Source organism: Nelumbo lutea, chromosome 5, assembly GCF_056320005.1.
Source record: "Nelumbo lutea isolate HS-2025 chromosome 5, American lotus-T2T, whole genome shotgun sequence".
Lineage (NCBI taxonomy): Eukaryota > Viridiplantae > Streptophyta > Magnoliopsida > Proteales > Nelumbonaceae > Nelumbo > Nelumbo lutea.
The window spans coordinates 33,755,360-33,774,400 of record NC_142688.1 but is presented as its reverse complement, the minus strand read 5'-3'; the positions used below and the strand labels follow the sequence as shown (position 1 = coordinate 33,774,400).

General features: G+C 36.3%; 1 protein-coding gene across 11 annotated transcripts in view; it reads right to left on the bottom strand.

The window, feature by feature from the left end:
* The window catches only part of LOC148851586 (uncharacterized), a 61,432-nt gene extending 51,534 nt beyond the window's left edge, over positions 1–9,898 (bottom strand). The window contains exons 1-7 of one of the 11 annotated variants that reach the window (XM_088942781.1): positions 9,553–9,898; positions 9,109–9,258; positions 8,792–8,877; positions 2,254–2,408; positions 1,986–2,050; positions 1,583–1,769; positions 1,246–1,314 (exon numbers count right to left, since the gene is read on the bottom strand). In XM_088942781.1, coding sequence (XP_088798907.1) covers positions 1,246–1,314; positions 1,583–1,769; positions 1,986–2,050; positions 2,254–2,408; positions 8,792–8,877; positions 9,109–9,179 — 633 coding nt within the window. In that variant the 5' untranslated portion in view covers positions 9,180–9,258; positions 9,553–9,898. Of the gene's footprint in view, positions 1–1,245; positions 1,315–1,574; positions 1,770–1,985; positions 2,051–2,253; positions 2,420–8,791; positions 8,878–9,108; positions 9,331–9,552 lie in introns of those variants that run through there. The other 10 variants (XM_088942776.1, XM_088942777.1, XM_088942779.1 and 7 more) reach the window with 10 other exon arrangements.
* Between the last annotated feature and the right edge of the window lie 9,143 nt (positions 9,899–19,041).

The window sequence follows — 19,041 nt, the reverse complement described above, 5'->3', positions numbered from 1 at the left end:
AAAACACAAAACAGAAGCCTGAAACAATACCAAATAAAGATGGGGAAACAACTAAGTATCCCTGCCTACATCTAATAAAGGCTTTTGGAGGAATTCAACAATAGTGCTTCACTGGAACAAAGCTTGAATGCCATCTTTTTCACTTCAATTCAAAAAGTGAGGGGTGCTACCCAGCTAAAAGACTATAGGCCAGTTAGCCTAAGAAGCAGCTTCTAGCCTTCTACCAAATTCAAGCAAAATTATTGGCTAATCAGATGATAAAGGTCATAGCTTACATAATATCTCCATCACAGGGAGCTTTTGTGCCAAATAGACAGATGTTGGATGGGGTCCTAATTGCAAATGAACTTTTAGACTCGAGACTGAAGGGTGGCAAAGAAGGGTTGATATATAAAGTAGATTTGGTGAAGGCATATGACACATGAACTGTGATTTCCTAGATTACATACTTGATCAAATGCATTTTGGTAGAAAGAGGAGAAATTGGATGAGAATTTTTCTTTTGGCTCTCTCACGTTTTTCTTCTTCTTCTTTTCTCTCCTCTCTCCCTTCTTTCTCTTCTTTGATAGTTCGATAATAGACCTAAATCACCTAGGAGACAAGGCACTATGCTGTCATCCAGCCTCAAGGCCCTTGACTTAGTGCCTTAAAAACTATACATATACATATATGTGTATGTGTGCATAGTTAGGGTCTTTTTTTTTATGACTGGTTTCAGGTGCTTGTTGGGCACTTCTCAAGGGAGTTAGCAATATCTGTAATCTGATTAGTCATCCCTCTTTTTTAAGCTTTATTGTAAATCTTTTTTATCAACCAAAAGGAGAAAACAAGAAAGAAACCAGTCCCATGTTACCTATAGAGGCTCCTTCAAACACTGAAGGTCCTTGGTAGCCCACATCATTTAGGCTCAGATTGTGATCAAATTTTTCATCACTATCTTCCAAGACAAGACCAAGATACACCCATCCCAGTGAACGTCTAAAATCTATCATAAAACGCAAGCAAGGGAAGGATAGACCACCCATAGGAATACATGGGAATAAAGAGGAAGCAACCAGGTATTGTTGAAAAAGCAACAAAAAAACCTGGAAAGTTAAAACAATTGATGAGACATGTCAAAAAGAGGAAACATAATATACAAAAAAAAAATACCAATCTATCATGAAAATAGAAGGCATACTAACTAATGCAAAGCATGAAAAAAGAAATTCTATTGAATGAGAATTGAAAGTGGAAAGTGCATACTTGATTAGACCCATCACAATTTACACCAGCAATATCTCCAACTGACTGTGAATCACTGAAATATTCCAGCTGAGACAGTTATTCTAATAAATCAATAGAGTAAAGTGAACATTATATAAACAGTTAATATCAAGAAACCAATAAAAACATTACACAAGAAAAACCCCGTTAACAGAAGTAGGGGCTGTAAAGGAAAAAAATTACAAAGCTGGATCTGCACTTCTTTGAACTGCTACTCAGTTTTTTGGGTATTAAGGAGTTTCTTAATGCAATCAATATGGTTACTTATCAAAAATAAAATAAACTTAGAGACTGGAGCAGTGACAAACCTGGGTACCTTCTGTCGAGGACCATGAGCTCCAGCTTTCAGTAGAACAATGTGCACACTTAAATCAACAAGCACCGCATGGAAATAATCAAAATGGACAGGGCAATATGAATGCAAACCCAAAAGAGCTTTAGGAGGAATCTGAAATTCATGGACAGCAGCAGGAAATGCATCCAAAGATGCCTGCATATCGAACCTGCACAAAAGGTATCACACATTTTTTTTTATGAGTCAAAAGGTATCTAATTATCTATCACACATTAAGTCTTAGATAAAGCTTAGGTGATGATGATGATGATGTGATTCAACATAGACATTGCAATATGCACATCACCAATCACTCAGATAATTACAAGATGAAAACAAACAGCTTAATAAGCAATGCGATGAAATTAAAAGTCTTTCTACTGACCCATTTTCTAATATCGGAGAAAACAGAAGCTCAAATTTCAAAATTACAGCTGATGTTGCTGGGACCTGAAATTGCATAGACAGTCAATTACCATTCAAGCATGCAACAGTACCAACCATCTTGGCAAACTGGAACATGCCAAGTGGGTGACATTGTAAGACTCAAGCAGTGAAACATAACATCATCAGTTAAAATTTGATGGTTGGTACTACTAACTGATCATATAGACTTTTGTTTTTCTTGGAGAGGTGGAGAAAAGAGAAAGTACCTCACACTTTTCAAGAGACAGATTAAATGAGATCATGACAGATAAAAGAACATCCTGTCTTGCATATTTAATCCTGAATGGTTGTGTGTAGAAACTGTTGTCTGTATCATCAATCCTCCAAACTCCAAGGGCATTATCAAGGCCCCCGTCAGGAGCTGCATCAACCCTTTTATGATGTCATTATTTCTCAACCTTAAGTTGCTCTAAAAGCCTGAAGAATACATGAATAGCAGTATACAAATGCAGAAAGAACAGAGCAATTAATGAAATGCTATATGCTCTTTTTTTTATTAGTATGCCAATACGCTATAATGGACAACAAAATACATTCAGGATTTGAATTGCTTGGAACAGCAAAGGACTACATTTTGTAGCAGATAGACATACAGAAATAATTCCAATTACCCACTCTAAGGTGGGAACAAAAACCCGTTAAAATTTTTAAAACTCAAGAAGAAAGGGCAAAACCTTAATTTTTATATAAGGTGATAGTTGTCAAGGTGATGCCTAGGTGATAAGGCACCTTTTGAGGCTTGGCTCGCCTAATCGCCAAGCAGTTTTGTACTTTCTATTATAAAATACTTTTTTATTCTTTATTTTTTGAAATTATAATTATAAAATAGACATTATTAAACTAAAATGTTCATTTTGTGTGTTTATATATTAATTTATTTTTATTATTTTCTTATTTGTTAGGGTTTAAACAACACAAACATTGCTAAATGCTGTATTGAACCCTCAAAGACTTCAAATACTTCAAAGACTGAACCAATAAATAAGGAAGAACTTAAAATTTTGTCTAAAGCACATTCTCTTCTTCTTCTTCTTCTACTACTACTTTTTCTTTTCTTCTTTTACTATAGCAAAAATAAGGGTTCAGCCCCTATATTTTTTGAATTTTCTTTTCCTTCTTTTTCTTCTCATGAATATGTTGATTTTCTATACTTTAATACATTTCTTATGAAAGTTATCAATAATTATTAAGGAAATGTGGTTAGGGTACCTAGGGATCTACCCTAGGATCTATGTTTTCCTCGCCTTGGCGCCTTGAAAACTATACTCCGATATGAAGTTTCTTAAAAGATTCCAACACAAAAATGACCAATTCTGGATTGACCAAAAGTTGAAATATATCAAGTTAAATCTTTTTCTCCAAAAAATATATATACAACAACCCTGCAAAACGAGAGGACACAATTACTAGACTTTCATTAAGGGTGGACCAGTTGATGAGGATAAAGCAGGGAAGTAGATGGGAAAGATCTTCCATAGCAACTAAAAGACGAATAGAGGACATCTTTAGAGTGGAAGGCAATATGGATATTTCAATGTAGGGGTGTTTAGGCTTTACGAGTGTTTGGTTGTTTTGTTAAATTAGCACTCCTAATTCTGGAGGTATGTAATAGAGGATCCTCAAAGGCATGTGTACCTTTTATATATATGATAAAGAATTTCTGAATGGAGAAGGCATTTGATAGCAATTTGGAAATGCATTGTGACAGTTAGCAATTTGGTAGAAATGAGGAAGGAATGACCTATGCTAGGTAAAGCTCAAAGGCAATAAGCAAAGATGGTGATGAAAGCTCTCAAGATCTGATGCAGAGGGAGGCTGGTGATAAGGATTTGGGGGTAGGGGTGTAGCCCGAATGGGTTGGGTCAGGTTGAAGGTCAACCTCCCAACCCTAAAAGCGCAAACCTTAGACTCAGGCTTAGCCCAACCCAAGGTCAGAATTGGCTGATCTTTGCACCCATTGAATTCTCACTTGGAAGTTGCTAGCCATTTAAGCTTTGTAATTTCATTCCTGTACTTCCACATTACTTCCTCACCATTCAACAGCCACCCTATTACCACTTTTGAATCACCCTCAATGATTAATTTGTTGCAATTGAGATTTTTGTCCAGTGTACACCCTCTAACACTGCAAGCATTTCTGCCCTCAATGAATCCCCTACTGCAATTGGACTGGAGAATATAGCTATAACATGACCCTCCTCAATCCAAAATACCCCACTTACTCCTGAAGGCACATTGGGTTGAGAGAAATATGTGGAATTTTTAGCAAAAAGGAATCCAGAAGAAGCTACAATTAACCTCTCTTTTGGATTAACTAGTAATTAAGCACATGCGTTGCACGTGAGAATTTTTTTTTTCATATTAATTACTTGAATTTTAGATATATCATAGTTAAGATAGAAATTGAAAATTAAAAAAAGTAACAATATGATTAAAAATAAACTTAAATATTTATTATTCAATTATGACATCATGCATTTTTTTTTTAAGTTGCATCATTGACCCACCATCTAGATAAGAAATAGCATTGCTTTTGGATTAGTTTTAAATTATAGATAATTATAGTCGGAGCCGGCTGTACATTTAAAATTTAGTTACAAGTTGATCCATAAACCAACAAAACTATAACGGCTCTACATTTCAAGTTATAAAAGCCCTTGCCGTGTCATTGGAGGGTTATGTGGCTATTGCCAACATGGGACTCTTAATCCATATTGGACACAATAAAAAGCTTATACTGAAACTGCCCTTTAATGTTGGGTGATTGGAAAATAAAAAAGGGTTTTTAGTTTCTCTCTCTCTTTCTCTCAATCTCCCTCACACTCTTTCACTCACTGTCATCTTCATTTGCTCAATGACTACGTGATTTGAAAATAAATAAAAATGGCTTTTGGTTTTTGTATTTACATTCTCTATATCAATTTCTCTCATTCTCTCTCTCTACCTATCGTTCTCCCTCAATCTCTTTCATTCTCTTTCTCGGTCGATCTCTCCTTCTCCCTTAATTTCTATCGTTCTCCCTCTGTTTCTCTCCTTCTCCCTCTCTCATTTTTTTTATTTTCTAATTTTTTTACACACTTATATGGTATTAATCAGATCGTATAAAAGAACATGAGACCAACTTGGTGTGGTTCAAAAATTATTACACCGATTTGATAAAATTCACAAGAAACTCTTGGCTATGAAATTTACACCAATTGGAGAACGATAGAGATTGAGGGAGAAGGAGATTTTAACCGAGAGGGAGAGTGAGGGAGAAGAATGAGAAAGATTGAGGGAGAACAATAGAGAGAAAGGTTTTAATTTGGCTATAGACCGAAGTAGAGAGAGTGGGAGAGACAAAGGGAGCCGGAGATCGAGAGATGACTGTGAGAGTAAGAGAGAAGGGAGGGAGATCGAGAGACAGAGGGAGTGGGAGAGAAACTGAAAACCTATTTTCGATATAGGTTTTCTGTTGTGTCCAACATCGAATAAGAGTCCCATGTTGGCAACAGCCACATAAGCCTCCGATGACATGGCGAGGGCTTTTATAATTTGAAATGTAGAGCCGGTTTTCAGAGTTTGGTTGGTTTCAAGACCAACCTGCAACCTAATTTTAAATGTACAACCGACTTTGACTATAATTTTCCCTTTAAATTATATATTTCATTTACATTATATAAAATATTTTTTACTTATCACACTTAATTTTTGTTTGTCTATGGTATCATTTTACTCAAACCACTAACCCACCATCTAAAAATAAAAATTGTTTGATTTCTAGGTTGACATTAAATTTTGTATTACATTTCCATCATTGATAAAATTATTTCTTATGTATAAATCTTATTTTTGTTCAATATAATGAATGTGCAATATTAGAGATGTACCCAATATTTTATTTTTTATAAATATATAACATTAGATATGTACCCAAAATTTTTTCTTATCTTTTTTTTATTTTTGTGATTCTTTGTATTTTCTATTATTAAAAATTTTATTATTTGACTATGACATCATTTAATTTCTAGGTAGACTTTGAAATTGGTTTTCCATTTTGATCATTAATAGAAATACTTCTTACATTTTATAGTTATTTATTTTAATTTTTATCATTTAATTATGGCATTATTTATTAATCCATTTGACCCCAAATGGTCAAATTTCTTGCCCACCACTAGGAGGGAAGAAAATGGTCTTGTTTTCAAATTACTTTTCAAAATATTTATTTTTATACTACTAAAATTAATATTGTTGATTTAATTACAAGAATTTAATGATGAGAAAAATATATTTTAAATATAGGATTTAATGAGAGAGAATAGGAAAATATGTTTATTTCTAATTGGTTTTAAATTTTACATTCCATTTTCATCATTAATAAAAACATTTCTTATTTAACATACTTATTATTGTTCAATATGTATGTTAAAAATGTTCCCAATTTTTTTAATTTCTATTTTTTTCATTTTATATATTTTTTAATTTTATTATTTAATCGTGGCAGCCTGGATTAATCCAATTGACCCAAAATGATTTAATTTCTTACCATCACTTATATGAAAACACTATTTTTGCTAGGTAGATTTTAAAGGTATAAGCTTTTACGTTATTGGAATTATTAATTTATTAAGTATGGATTTAATTAATAGAACTTAATGATGAGAAGAAATAAAAATGACTTAAGTATATGATTCAATGAACATGAGTGCAAGTTAATAACTTAAATGTTGGATTTAATGAGAGGATTGAATGCATTTAATATCTTTAAATTACCTCTTTTCAACTCATTTAATATCAAGAACCAATTACCCTATTTGCCCTCATTTTTTTATCATTAAATTTAAATATAGAGGGGTAAATATTGTCCTTAGAAAATTCCAGAAATATTCTTGAGGCCATTCGTACTTTTTAAAGTAGTACAGACCAGGGGCTGGTTTTTATTAGTGGAACTTGTATGGAGAGTGCAATCAATCTTTTTTTGTCTATAGATATTTTTGATTGTTCTCAGGGGGTTTAATGAACAGAATCTCCTTGTACTTGCCCACACATAGTTATCTTGATACTTAATACAATACAATACATTACCTTTTTCAAAAAAAACAAAGAAAATTTTTAGGATGGTATGGCCCAATGTAGCAACATTAGATACAATGCTTGCTCTGGTGTTAGATTTTTCTTTTTGGATGATCCTTGAGGACATTGCTTTGAAGGATAGATTTCCTAGCCTCTACTCTCTTTCATCCTATAAAATAGAGCTATTTTCCAGATTTATTGTGACTTCTTCATCAGGTATCAATTGGGTCCTTATCTTTAGAAGACCCCTTAGGGATGTGGAGCTTTCTTTTGTCTCTAGCCTTCTTGAAATTCTTAATGGTGTCTTTCTAGATGTCTCTTGTTCTAATAATCACATTTGGACCATTTCCCCTTCTGGTTTGTTTAGTTTTGCCTCTTTCTTTCAAGTCCTATCACTTCCTCAATCTTCCTTGCCACCCTTTCCCATTAAAGAGGTTTAGAACTGACCACCACATAAAAATCAGAACTTTTTTTTGGGAGGTAGCTCTAGAGAAAATCAGCACTTGTGATAAGCTTCAAAAGGAGATCAAACTGGTATTTATCTCCTCACATTTGTTTCCTTTTCCTTTTTTTTTTTATTTGATAATTGACTTTTGAAATTTTATTAAAGATAAAAGAGCAATACATACATACAGTACAAGCAACTCTTGTCTGATGTTTTTTGAAGCTTGTGGAGCTTCAAAACCTCCACAGGGAAAGGGTTGGGATCGAATTGATTGTCTCCAAGACTCAAGAAAAGAAGATTCACCAGATTTTCGAGTGAATTCCATGGAAAAGGAACTTTGTCGTTCTGGTGGTTATTCATTTAATTATATCTTCCTTCTTTATTTCTTTTTCTTTAAATATCCTTGCATTTCTCTCTTCCCATACTGTCCAACTGCATCCCTTGTTCTTTTTCCACATAATCCTAACCCTTTTCTTCAACCAAGCAAAATTTATGGAAGTAAATAAGCTTGACATGCTATCTAGAGGATTCCATCTACACCCAAAACAAAGCAGGGAAAAAAAAAACAAATACAAGTAACAAATTGATAAAAGATTAGTAAATGATAGCAAGTCTCGCTATTTGCTTTGCAGAGAACATGCAAATGAGGAGCTAAGTGGTAATTAGGTTTCCTTTTCTATAGCAAATCATAGGTAATCTTCTCATAAAAATCCCAAATAAATCTACAATTCTAGGTGGGGTAGGCCTACACCAAACCTATTTCACACGAAAAGGCTGCACAGGCAAGGGGGTTCAGAAAAGACCTTAAAGAAGGGGCATGAAAGAAAAAAGCCAAGGGAGGAGTCCAGATCAGGCCATTAGGCCTTAGAGGGTCCAAGTACACTCCTTCAAGGATTTTAATCAAAATGAGCGCAAATAGGAAGTTCAGATTCAAAAAGTTCAATCTTCCTATTGCACGTGCATTTGTATGTGCCACTCAACTAGTTATTGATAAAAAAGGATTGACAACAAGTTCCTAGTTTCAGTAGGTAAGCCTTTCTACAGTCCCAATGTCTTTTTTGTCTATACCCTTAAGAATGCCAATGAGGCTGCCAGCTCACCGGTAAAAATAGAGTTTATGAGTGCATATTATTCTAATTTTTATTACACAATGAAATTTTTTTTAGCTTTTGTCATGTCTAATGTTAACGAGATAACTCATATATAAGATTCAAATGACCCAATGTAACTTTAAGCAGCAGTACCTTCGTATTGAACAACTCTTGCAGGAATTCCGGGTGAGGTGTAAGTATCATCCTCCCATCTCATGGTAATCTTTATTTGATACCATCTAGGAAAACAACAGAAAGACGCAAAAAATAAATATATATAAATATAAAAATAAGCATGCTGCATGCATTACTAAACTTTGAAGAGTGAAACAGGAGCATTGTTGATTAATGAAACAGATATAATTAATAGCCTGCCGCCCCAAACTTCCTTGCTCATAACAAGGAGAAGTTTTCTTCCAGGAGAGAAATTGGAAAAAGGAAACCAATTAGCTAAATGGCAGAATACATACCCTTGTTGGAACAAGTCGAGATTGTGGAACCTGTGAACATAAATGGCAATCTCCTGCACCGCCTCCAACATAGCTGGCTTAACTGGTCGTGAGTTTGCATTAAGCAATCTCTTAATAGACACGCTTCTCTAATTCGGACCAATTAAAAATCTGAAACGCCCAAACATGAATGACTAGCTGTCCAAAATGACGTTAAAATTCGTATCCCTCCCCTCCCAATTCCTTCAGAACAACATAGAACCCTAATTATCCTTCAAACCTCAAAATCTCCTATTTCTCCAACGAAACAGAAAACCTCTATTGGACGTAATTCCGTCGTTAAATACTAAATTATCCAACAAAGCATAAGATCATATCCAAAGCTCAATCTAATCTTTAAGACAACCATATATTCTGTCTACCAAAGAGCAGTAGACGAATAGACGTAAGATTCGAATGACATACCATTCCATCCACGTTTGCAGATCCAGTAGCAACGAGCCCTCCGTAAATGAGTCATCAGTGCATCAGCTCGCGATAAATGATCAAGGGGTTTTGGCTTTAGAGGTAGAACAAGCCCTGAAGACGAGAGGGAGAGGAGGAAGGAGAGAGAGTACGTTGAATTCAATGACGTGAGTTCTAACTTCTATGGAGTAAGTTGTTCGGAGTTTGCGTTTCGCAGCTGGACGACGCATTGAATTCTACGTGCCTGGAACTACATTACTGCAGCGTTTGTAACGATGGTGCCCTCGGGCACTCGTGTGGTTCGTAAATATGGCGGGGCCCACGCAACACTGTTGAAGTGTTGAGTGGTTGAATGGACCCCATTTTGGATGCTGTCGTATATGATGGAAATCCGGATTTGCTCAACCTCACAACAAATAAAGTCCAAACCTCTGGCTCAAATCTCAACAGAAATTTTATAATATATTAGTTATATTATTAATAACATATTATATTATATAATATTCTATATTATATATAATACTTTCTTGTTATTAATAATATTATATAATATATTTTATACTATTTGTATATATTATTATTTTATTATATAGAGTAAATCTCTTAAACTACCTCTAATCTTCATCAAATTGACGAACTGCATTTTATGTTTTCTAACAATTGACATGCCGTTATAAGATTAATAAGAAAAAAATTTGAAATATCGAATTTGCCTTTTATCATTTATCAAATTTCAAAATAAAAACCAATTCATTGCTATTCGTGAGAGGATGCCGGTTTTCAGCATTGCTCTCCATAACTTAGACTACACTTCCGCCTCTCGTTGATTGGACTACACCGCCGCAGCAGATCTGAACACCAGTTTGGAATTTCCAACGCCAATAAAAAACTGGAATCTTCGGACTTTTGTGCGTGTCTTTTTTTTTTCTCCTTTTCATCTTCTAATTAATTAATTAGAGAAAGAATCGGTCAAGGCACCAACGTTAACCCATCTCCATTTTCTTAATTATTTATCTCTTCTCCCCAAGAAGGGAATGGTGAACGATGATTGAGTCACTGAAGTATGTTATGTTGATGTCTGCTTCTATCGTAGGGATTATGTAAGAAATTCGATGTCCCACCTATGAGAAAAAGAATAAGGAACCTCCTGTATATTCAAACACATACCAACTTCAGAGTTATGACAACAGAAGAAAAACAACTCCTCACATGATGGCCATTTCTTTCTCCATGACACCTCTCTAAAAGGGACTTTTCCCACAGGAAAGCAGCGAGCACGACAGAGCCATTATAAGAGGCATTCAAATGGTCATTTCTTTCTTCATGAAGAGGCATCGAGTTCATTGAGCCATCAGGAACGCATTGAGTTTATTGAATTTGGCCAAAATCTAAAGTGGATCCAACAGAGTTGTCTTCTCCCACTACAAGGAAGCTTCACCGGTCCCCTGTTTTTTGGGATGTGGGCTCCCCTTTTCCTTCCTTTACTTTCTGCCCCTTATTATCCCTCCCCCATAATTTAATCCACGACAGGTTATAGAAACAACAAAACTAACCTCCCTCTCTCTCTCTCCCCTCTCTCCACCACCCCACCGAAATCCCTTTGTCTGCTTTTCATCCAGTCTTTTTTGGGATGTGGGCACTCTTTTCCAGTAACTTTTTGGGAAATTCCCATTGCTTTTCACTGCTGGCAAGATTTTTTTTTTTAGTGCGAGAAAAGAGTGGCGATTACAGTGACTTCAAAGAGAACGAGAGGGACGCCATTCTTTACAGTTCCGGATAAGAGCACCGGAAAAGTGTGGCCGGCAGTCCTTTGTCCATATCAGTGTTCATATCTGCTGCAGTGAGTGGGTGGGCTTGGGCTAAACTTATCATATATAATATTATTGGGCTAGGCTTCGGCTCGGACTAAACTTACTTGGGAAGCCTCAACCCAACTTTAAATATAGTCGGGCTTAGTGGTTGGAGCTCAAGCCCAAGCCCAAGCCCATGGGCTTTATATAGATTTGATCAGGCCAAGCTAGCCTGTCAGGCTACTCAGCCCATTAACATATCTACTTGAGAATATCTCCCATATGTTGTCATTCATGGCAAGAGGTTACCTATGCATGGTTGGGATGTGCTGTAAGGTTGGTGTGACATGTGCTCGAGAGCAAATCCAAATTCTACATAAGGAGGCCATGCAAATTCATATTTGCTCATCATAAAGTGTTCCTCACACCAGATCTACTCCTCTCACAGTGTTCCTTGCACCAATTACCAACCTCACGACGAGCCCAAATCTCATACAAGCAACAGCTCTACTCACATGGCATCCAATTGCACATTGAAATAACTCCCGTCCATGCATATCTGCTTGACATATGGGGAGGATGCTACCAATGTGAAACTGGATCCCCATGTTGTTCATAGTGACAGTGTATATAGAGTTTTTGCTTGGAGAGAATCCAGTTGCCATCACAGCATATTCTCAGATATGCATCGAAAAAATTTATTGTATATGCATTTTGTCGTTCATGGGAGATGATCTCAGTACAAAACTACAATGTGCTATGAGGAAGCGTTGCGATAAGCACTCTATGAGGAACAAATCCAAATTCACCTCACGGCACATTGCAACTTAGAGTTGAGAACATCTCTCCATGAATGACAAGTTGACAACATACAAGTAAGGGAGGTGGTTGGTGCAATGAGCTATGTTAGGAGTAAATTAATTCTAGGGCATTTTTTCACTTGAATGAAAAAAAAAAAAAAGGAAAATTTTTTTAAGGGCATTGGAATCAAGATGGTTTATTTCTATAGCCTGTTTTGTTCAAACAAGAATTGGAATGGAAATTAGAATTAGATAGAATGGGATTTCATTCCCATTGGAGGGTGAGGGAATGGCCATTCCTTCAAATAGGAGAATGATGTGGATGCGTATTGGGAGAAGCAGCAGCAATAATCCGGTGTTCTCATCCTATCCAATTCGACAGTAACAGTCATATCCATCCAATAAATTAGATTAGACTATCTTGTTATTCTTATCTTATTAAGTTAGTAGATTATATTATCTTATCTTATTAGATTAGGATTAAGAAAGATTCATCTTATCTTATCAGCCTTATCTTATCAATATGGAGTTGGAGGTCTCCCTATTCAGCAAGGAGTCTCCCTAAGAGTAGGACTCTTGTAATCTCCTATTTAATGAGCCACTATTATTGAATAAAGGCATCCAAAATTTCAATCAAAGAGAAGAGTAAAGGAGAGTTGGGGTGATCTCTTGGACAAATCACCCCTTAGGTCGCCACGATAGGGTTTGCATGCAAGGGGAAGGGCAAGGGGAAACAAGAAGTTCTCCCCGTGGACCGACCCATGACGAGATCCTATGCCCGAGCCCATAACAAAGAATACCATTCCACCACGAACAGAAAATAAGATTCTGATTCCACCCAACCAAACAATTGAAAACAAAATGGCCCATTTCGATTATGATTCTAGGTCCTTATTTTCACGAACTAAACGAGCCAACCTTATGATAACTTTCCACTAAGATCATAGATTATGAGTTTTTTTAACTAGGATGAAAGATTAAAGTTATATATGTATGGGCAGTTTTAAAGACTTGTGCTTCTAAAGCCTAAATCCTTAAAATGCCCATTTAGGAGGGCTTTTACTCAACACCGTCTATATTTGTGAACCAATTTTGTCTAGCATCCACCCAACCTATTAGACATGCTTGGTAGAAACCTATAGAGATTTCAAAAGATAATTTGGAAGACAAAAACATGGCTGGAGTTTCTTTCAACAACTTATTCAAAGCAGTTCAATAAAAAGTGGCTCAATCAATGCTAAAGCTATCCAAAATTGGCCCTTAGTTCCTATTTGGCATATTTTTTACAAGGTGTGTAACATTTGGATTTGTAAGGTGGGCCTACATAGATAGCCTATAAGTAGTGTTTGGTAAAAATCTTGGGAAGCCTAGGTGGTCTATCTCACATGATCACATGTAAACTTTATTTATGGGTTTGGGGGAAGACCCCTCAAGTAGTAATGGCAATGGGTGGGGATCAAACTCCTTATCTTGACCCCAAGTTTCAAATTAATCCCCGTCTCTGACCTTAATCTTCATTATGAATAACAAAATTAGCCAGTATCCTTGGTCCTTGATGAAGATAGGTTACTAGGAGACAGGTTCCCTATTGGGGACTTGAATCCCCATTTTTTGTAATTAAAAGTTTGTTTTCAGGAGGATATTTATTTAAAACAAAATAAGAATTAAAATGAAAATAATGTTTTAAATATATTTTGATATATAAAATATAAATAATATTATAAATAACATAAATAATTGGGTAAATTACAAAACCCCCTGCACTTTGTTTTGCGACAAAGACCCCCTTGTACTATGACTATGAGACAAAGACCCCCTTCTGTTAAAATCCAACGTTGCAATATTTTGTAATCCCCATACTACAATTATAATAATTATTCAGACAACCGGAAGAAAAACACTATTCATCTTCCCCAACCTCATGATACACAAACAATGCAGATACTTCTCTCCCTCTCTCTCTCCCTCGATCTCTCTTCCCCTGCCCCTTTCTCTCCTCCCCTTTCTTCTTCCCGCTTTTCCCTTTCCCCTTGTAGAGAAACATATGCAAAAACCGTCTTCTTTGCCTCAATCGAAAAGGACTGCTACATGGTAATTGATTGTAGATGTTTTACTGAGAAAGATAAATAAAATATTCCCCTTCCTCATGTGAATTAATTTTAATTAATATTTGAAATTATTTAATAAAATAAATAAATTAAAAAAATTAAAAGGGGATCAGGACTCAGGAGGAGTACGTGTGCATGGCGAGGCGGATTAGAGTTTTGACCCATTAGACTCTTAGAGAACATTGAGTAGGGGGTGCACAGGTCAAGCTATACTATTTGAAAGTTGCTCTGCTTACTTTTGCTTGATTTCAAAGCTACTCTGATTTTGATGACACTGTCGTTGACGATGATGGCAATGCTTCGGCGATGGTCGAGTGTGGACCTACTTCTCTTTCATCGCCGTCGCCTTTATTGACTTCTGCTTCAGCTTCCCCCATGTCCGCTTCACTATGCTCGTCGTCTTCATTGGCGTTGGCTTTGACTTCCCCTTGCGTCGGCTTCACTATGCTCATTGTCTTCATTGCCGTCAGCGGCAGGGGGTGCGGTGTGTTTGGAGTTGTGGCATGTTGTGCGGGGCTGCTTATATTGTTGTCGAAGAAAGGAAGTGTCGTCATGTACTTGCCGCGAGGGCACCTGGACCGAAAATGTCTACTGGTAATTACAGATGTTTCTCTCCTCCCCTTTCTTCTTCCAACTTAACCTTCCCCTTTCCCCACTCTCTGGTATGTCGCAGCTTCACTACTAACTTGTTGAAGAGAAGAAAGGGAAGATGATAAATGGGTTTCCTCCAACCTTTTATTTTGGAGAGTTGGGAGAGAGAAAGAATGAGAGATGACAGTAAGGGAGGGGAAAAGAAGAGAAGAAAGGGAAAATAGGTTTTAATAGAAAAAGGCAAAAAAAAAAAGAAAAAGTTTATTAGGGTATTTTGGTAATTTAACACATTTTGTCAACGGTGAAGGGGATCTTTGTCTCGTGGTCATAGTAAAAGGGGGTCTTTGTAATTTACTCTAAATAATATTATATATTTAACATAATGTATACAAATGTATTTATTTAATCAAGGACAAGGCGGGGTGTGGACTTCACTCCCCTGTCCCCCCGTCCCCATCTACAAAACATTAATAAATAGTCCACTATTTAATAATTTTTGGTTATTAATAAATGTTCAAAATTTAAGCGTTTAGCATAATTTACACAAATCATTGCAATTTAATAAATTTCATTAAATTTTTACAACAATAATTTATTGATAAAATATATTATCAATTAGCATAATAAACTAATTTCTATAAAATCAACAATTACAGTTAACAATTATCAACTACTTTAGAGAAACACTTTAACTAATAATCCATATTTATTTTGTAAATGAGTAATTTAAAAAAAATTAAGAAATTAGTCTATGAAAAAATATTCACTAAAACTATTTAAATAATAATCCATTATTATTATTCAACTAAATAATTATTAACAAACTTAGGAAAATTAATCTATCAAAATTGTTTCATAGTTTTTTAAATAACAAGCAAGCATTATTATTTCAATAAAAAATTATTAAATAATCTAGGAAAATTATTATAAGTCTATCCACATTGATGTAGATCACTTGGTTGATTTCGACCATGCCTGGTTTTACATTAACTAACAACAAATGATTTACTGTTAATTAAAAATAATGTAATTTACCATATTTACATTAATTTACTATAATTACATTTACTTTTATTAATAGTAAATAATTTATCTTAATTTATTGTTATTGTAAATAATTAATTTACTATACATTACATTATTACTAATCAATACTAATTTCAATTTTTTAAATTATCATAAAATATTGTAATCTATTGTTATTTAAGTTACTATCAGTTGATTAGTTATATAAATTTATTACAGTTGTAGGAATGACAATTTTCCTTGTAAAACCAGGGCCTTACCTTGCCCCAACCTGAATGGGGCAAGTTTTTTCAAATCTTAAACAAGGATGAGGCAGAGGTAGGGTGGGGACAGGGAAAATATTGTTGCCCCAAAATAGGGATAGGGTCTGCACATGATTCCCCTGAACCCGATGATAAATTAGTAAAATATCCTTAGATTGAATATTTATTTTTAAAGTATCTCTATGTTTTTCTCATATTCTTATAATCTTAGGATCCCGTAATTTTATTAATAAAATACCCTCAAATTCTCATAATCCTATTTATAAAGTATCCATAAATTATATTTTTTTAGGTGGTCTCAGAGTGGAAAAATTTTGGGAATTCCCCATCCCCGATGGGAAATGGATGCCTTGATCTGAACCTACTCTGCCATTGGGGTAGGAATGGGTATGAAGTAGAATGTTTTGATTTGCGGGGGCAAGGGACGAGAAAGGGTGCCCTAGCATGGACCCTTACTCCTTCTCCATGTAACTATGTTGTTTTCTACTCCTTCGAATTGTGTGGCTTTTTGAATAAAACAAAACAAACAAGATAGGCATCTTTAAATGTAATCACTTCCCTCTAAAATATAGGCATCTTTAAATGCTAGTACATGCATCACAACCCTAAAACCAATAATCCCCAACAACGGTGAAGTTGGGATCTAATCCCAAGCCTTCACTACAACCAGCCAATTACCATACAAATTGAACCAATTTGCACCTTTAATGGGCAACAATTTTGCCTTAGTACCTCAAGGACAATTTTGTGCATTCAATTTAAAAACAAAATTTAGTAATAACTATGAACATGTCGCTACAACAAAGTTAAATGGCCAAAACAAGATTCATGCAGTTGATTTTCATTAAGGCTATGTTTGGTTTGAAGGAAAAAGTAGGGAAAGGAAAGGCAAAGGAAACCTTTAGGTTTTGATATACTTTCCTTTATTTCCCTACTTTTTCCTTCAAACCAAACACAACCTAAGCGATAATTGAGACCAAGGATCAAAGTATTGGTATCGGGTATCATATCAGACAATTTGGATATGGATATGGATACGTTTAGGAAACGTATGGATACTGATGAAAAATATAAAAACGTTTGGATACACAAGGAAAATGCACAAATTTTCCATATATATTACAAATATTAAGTTTAATGTCAAAATAATTATAAATAATATATAAATAAATAGGGGACCTTCTCGGCCTCATTTTCTCCCATGCCATCTTGCTGTCTTCAGATTTTGAGGTCGCACATTCATATAGTCTACCTGAATTCCTCAAGTTGCTTCGTTCCGTCTCTTCTGGTGAGTCCCAATTGCTGTCAACCATGTCTGGGTACCCATACCACCCATACCACACCTACCACCGGGGCGATAACTAGGACAACGATGCTCCCTCGAGCTTGAGGGGAGCCTGGGAGCAGATCCCGGAGGCTCGGAAGGCCTCCGGTGATGTGGCATCTACTTCTAGGGGGAGGGAGCCTGACACCTTTGGCCCTTCCTCCATGACAGTGGAGAGACTCAGGTCTCTAATCCGATACTTTCACCTCCCTGGGGACTTGGTCTACAGCCTCCCTACTGGCAACTTCCCTTGGGAGCATGGTCCCAACAACATAGTAATCTTTTAGGAACAGCTCGAGGCTGTCTTGTATCTTCCCCTGCACCCCTTGATAGTGGAGGTGCTAAATCATTTTAACGTCACCATTGATCAACTTCATCCCAACGCCATTAGAAACATGCTTGGGACTATATCTTTGTGTTATGAGTATTGTCTTCCCTTGAACCTTGACATTTTTGCCTCTATTATCTGTATAAAATATGCTTCTCCTGAGACGGCAGACCAAGCGGAGGAAGTGGAGCCTGACTCCCCAAAGGATGTGGATGAGGAGGCAGATTCCTGAGGCGGTGTTTCTCTGGACTTCTGGTGGCTTCCGGGTGCCATAAACCCAGTATGTCAAAGGTCTTTGGTTGGGCGGTTGTGCCTTGTGATAGTCAAACTTTCTTGAGCTATTTAGCTCAGTTACTGCATTGTTATTTTTCTTCTTCTTCTTTTTTTTTTTTTCGAAATGATAATGAAAGTTCTCCCATTTTTCTTCCAAGTATGATGTGCTCTCTTTATCTTTGCTAAGGCGATCTCAACACCCAAGCTGTTAGAGCTACATATCCAAAGTAGGACCCCTCGATAATCGTTATCTCGAATTGTTCCTTAAATCTTTGAAGGCATCTCTATGGTGCACGACATAGTGATTACCACGTGTGCCCGAACTGTATGCTCGTTGGTTATTCTCTAGTTCGACCATCATACTAGAACGAGCTATGCTTGGTGGGGTTTAAGCCCAAGCTGCTTATGCCTCTCATACTTTACCTTTGTCATCGAAATGGCTAAGTCTTTCTTGATTTTGAGGTGTTGGTCAGCTCAGCACTTAGAATTCGCCCTTGTCATGGAGACAAGTGGGTCTTGTTGCGCCGATGTCGTGTTAGCTCGACATTTTGGCCCTTAGGCTCTAGGAGTGACTTATAGTCCACTCTTGGAGTTCGCCCATGCCATAAAGGTGACTGGGTCCCATTGCACTGAGGTCATGTTAGCTCGGCATCTTGGCCCTTAGGCTCTGGGAGTGGCTCGTGGTCTACTCGGTTCTTACAGGTAGTATTGTCTTAAGTTGACAATATTCCATGCCCGATGTACTTGTTTCACTTCGAGGGTCTCGAGCTCGTATGTTCCTTCCCCGAGCACTCAATAAGGTCCTTCCCAGTTGGACTTGAGCTTGCCAGCGCCGGGCTCAGGTACCATAACTTTGCGAAGAAACAGGTCGCCGACGTGGAGGTTCCGCTTCTTGACCCTGGCGTTATAGTACCAAGCTACTCTTTGCTAGTAAGCTGCAGTCCTAATGTATGCGAGGTCTCTTACTTCGTCGAGTAGATCGAGGT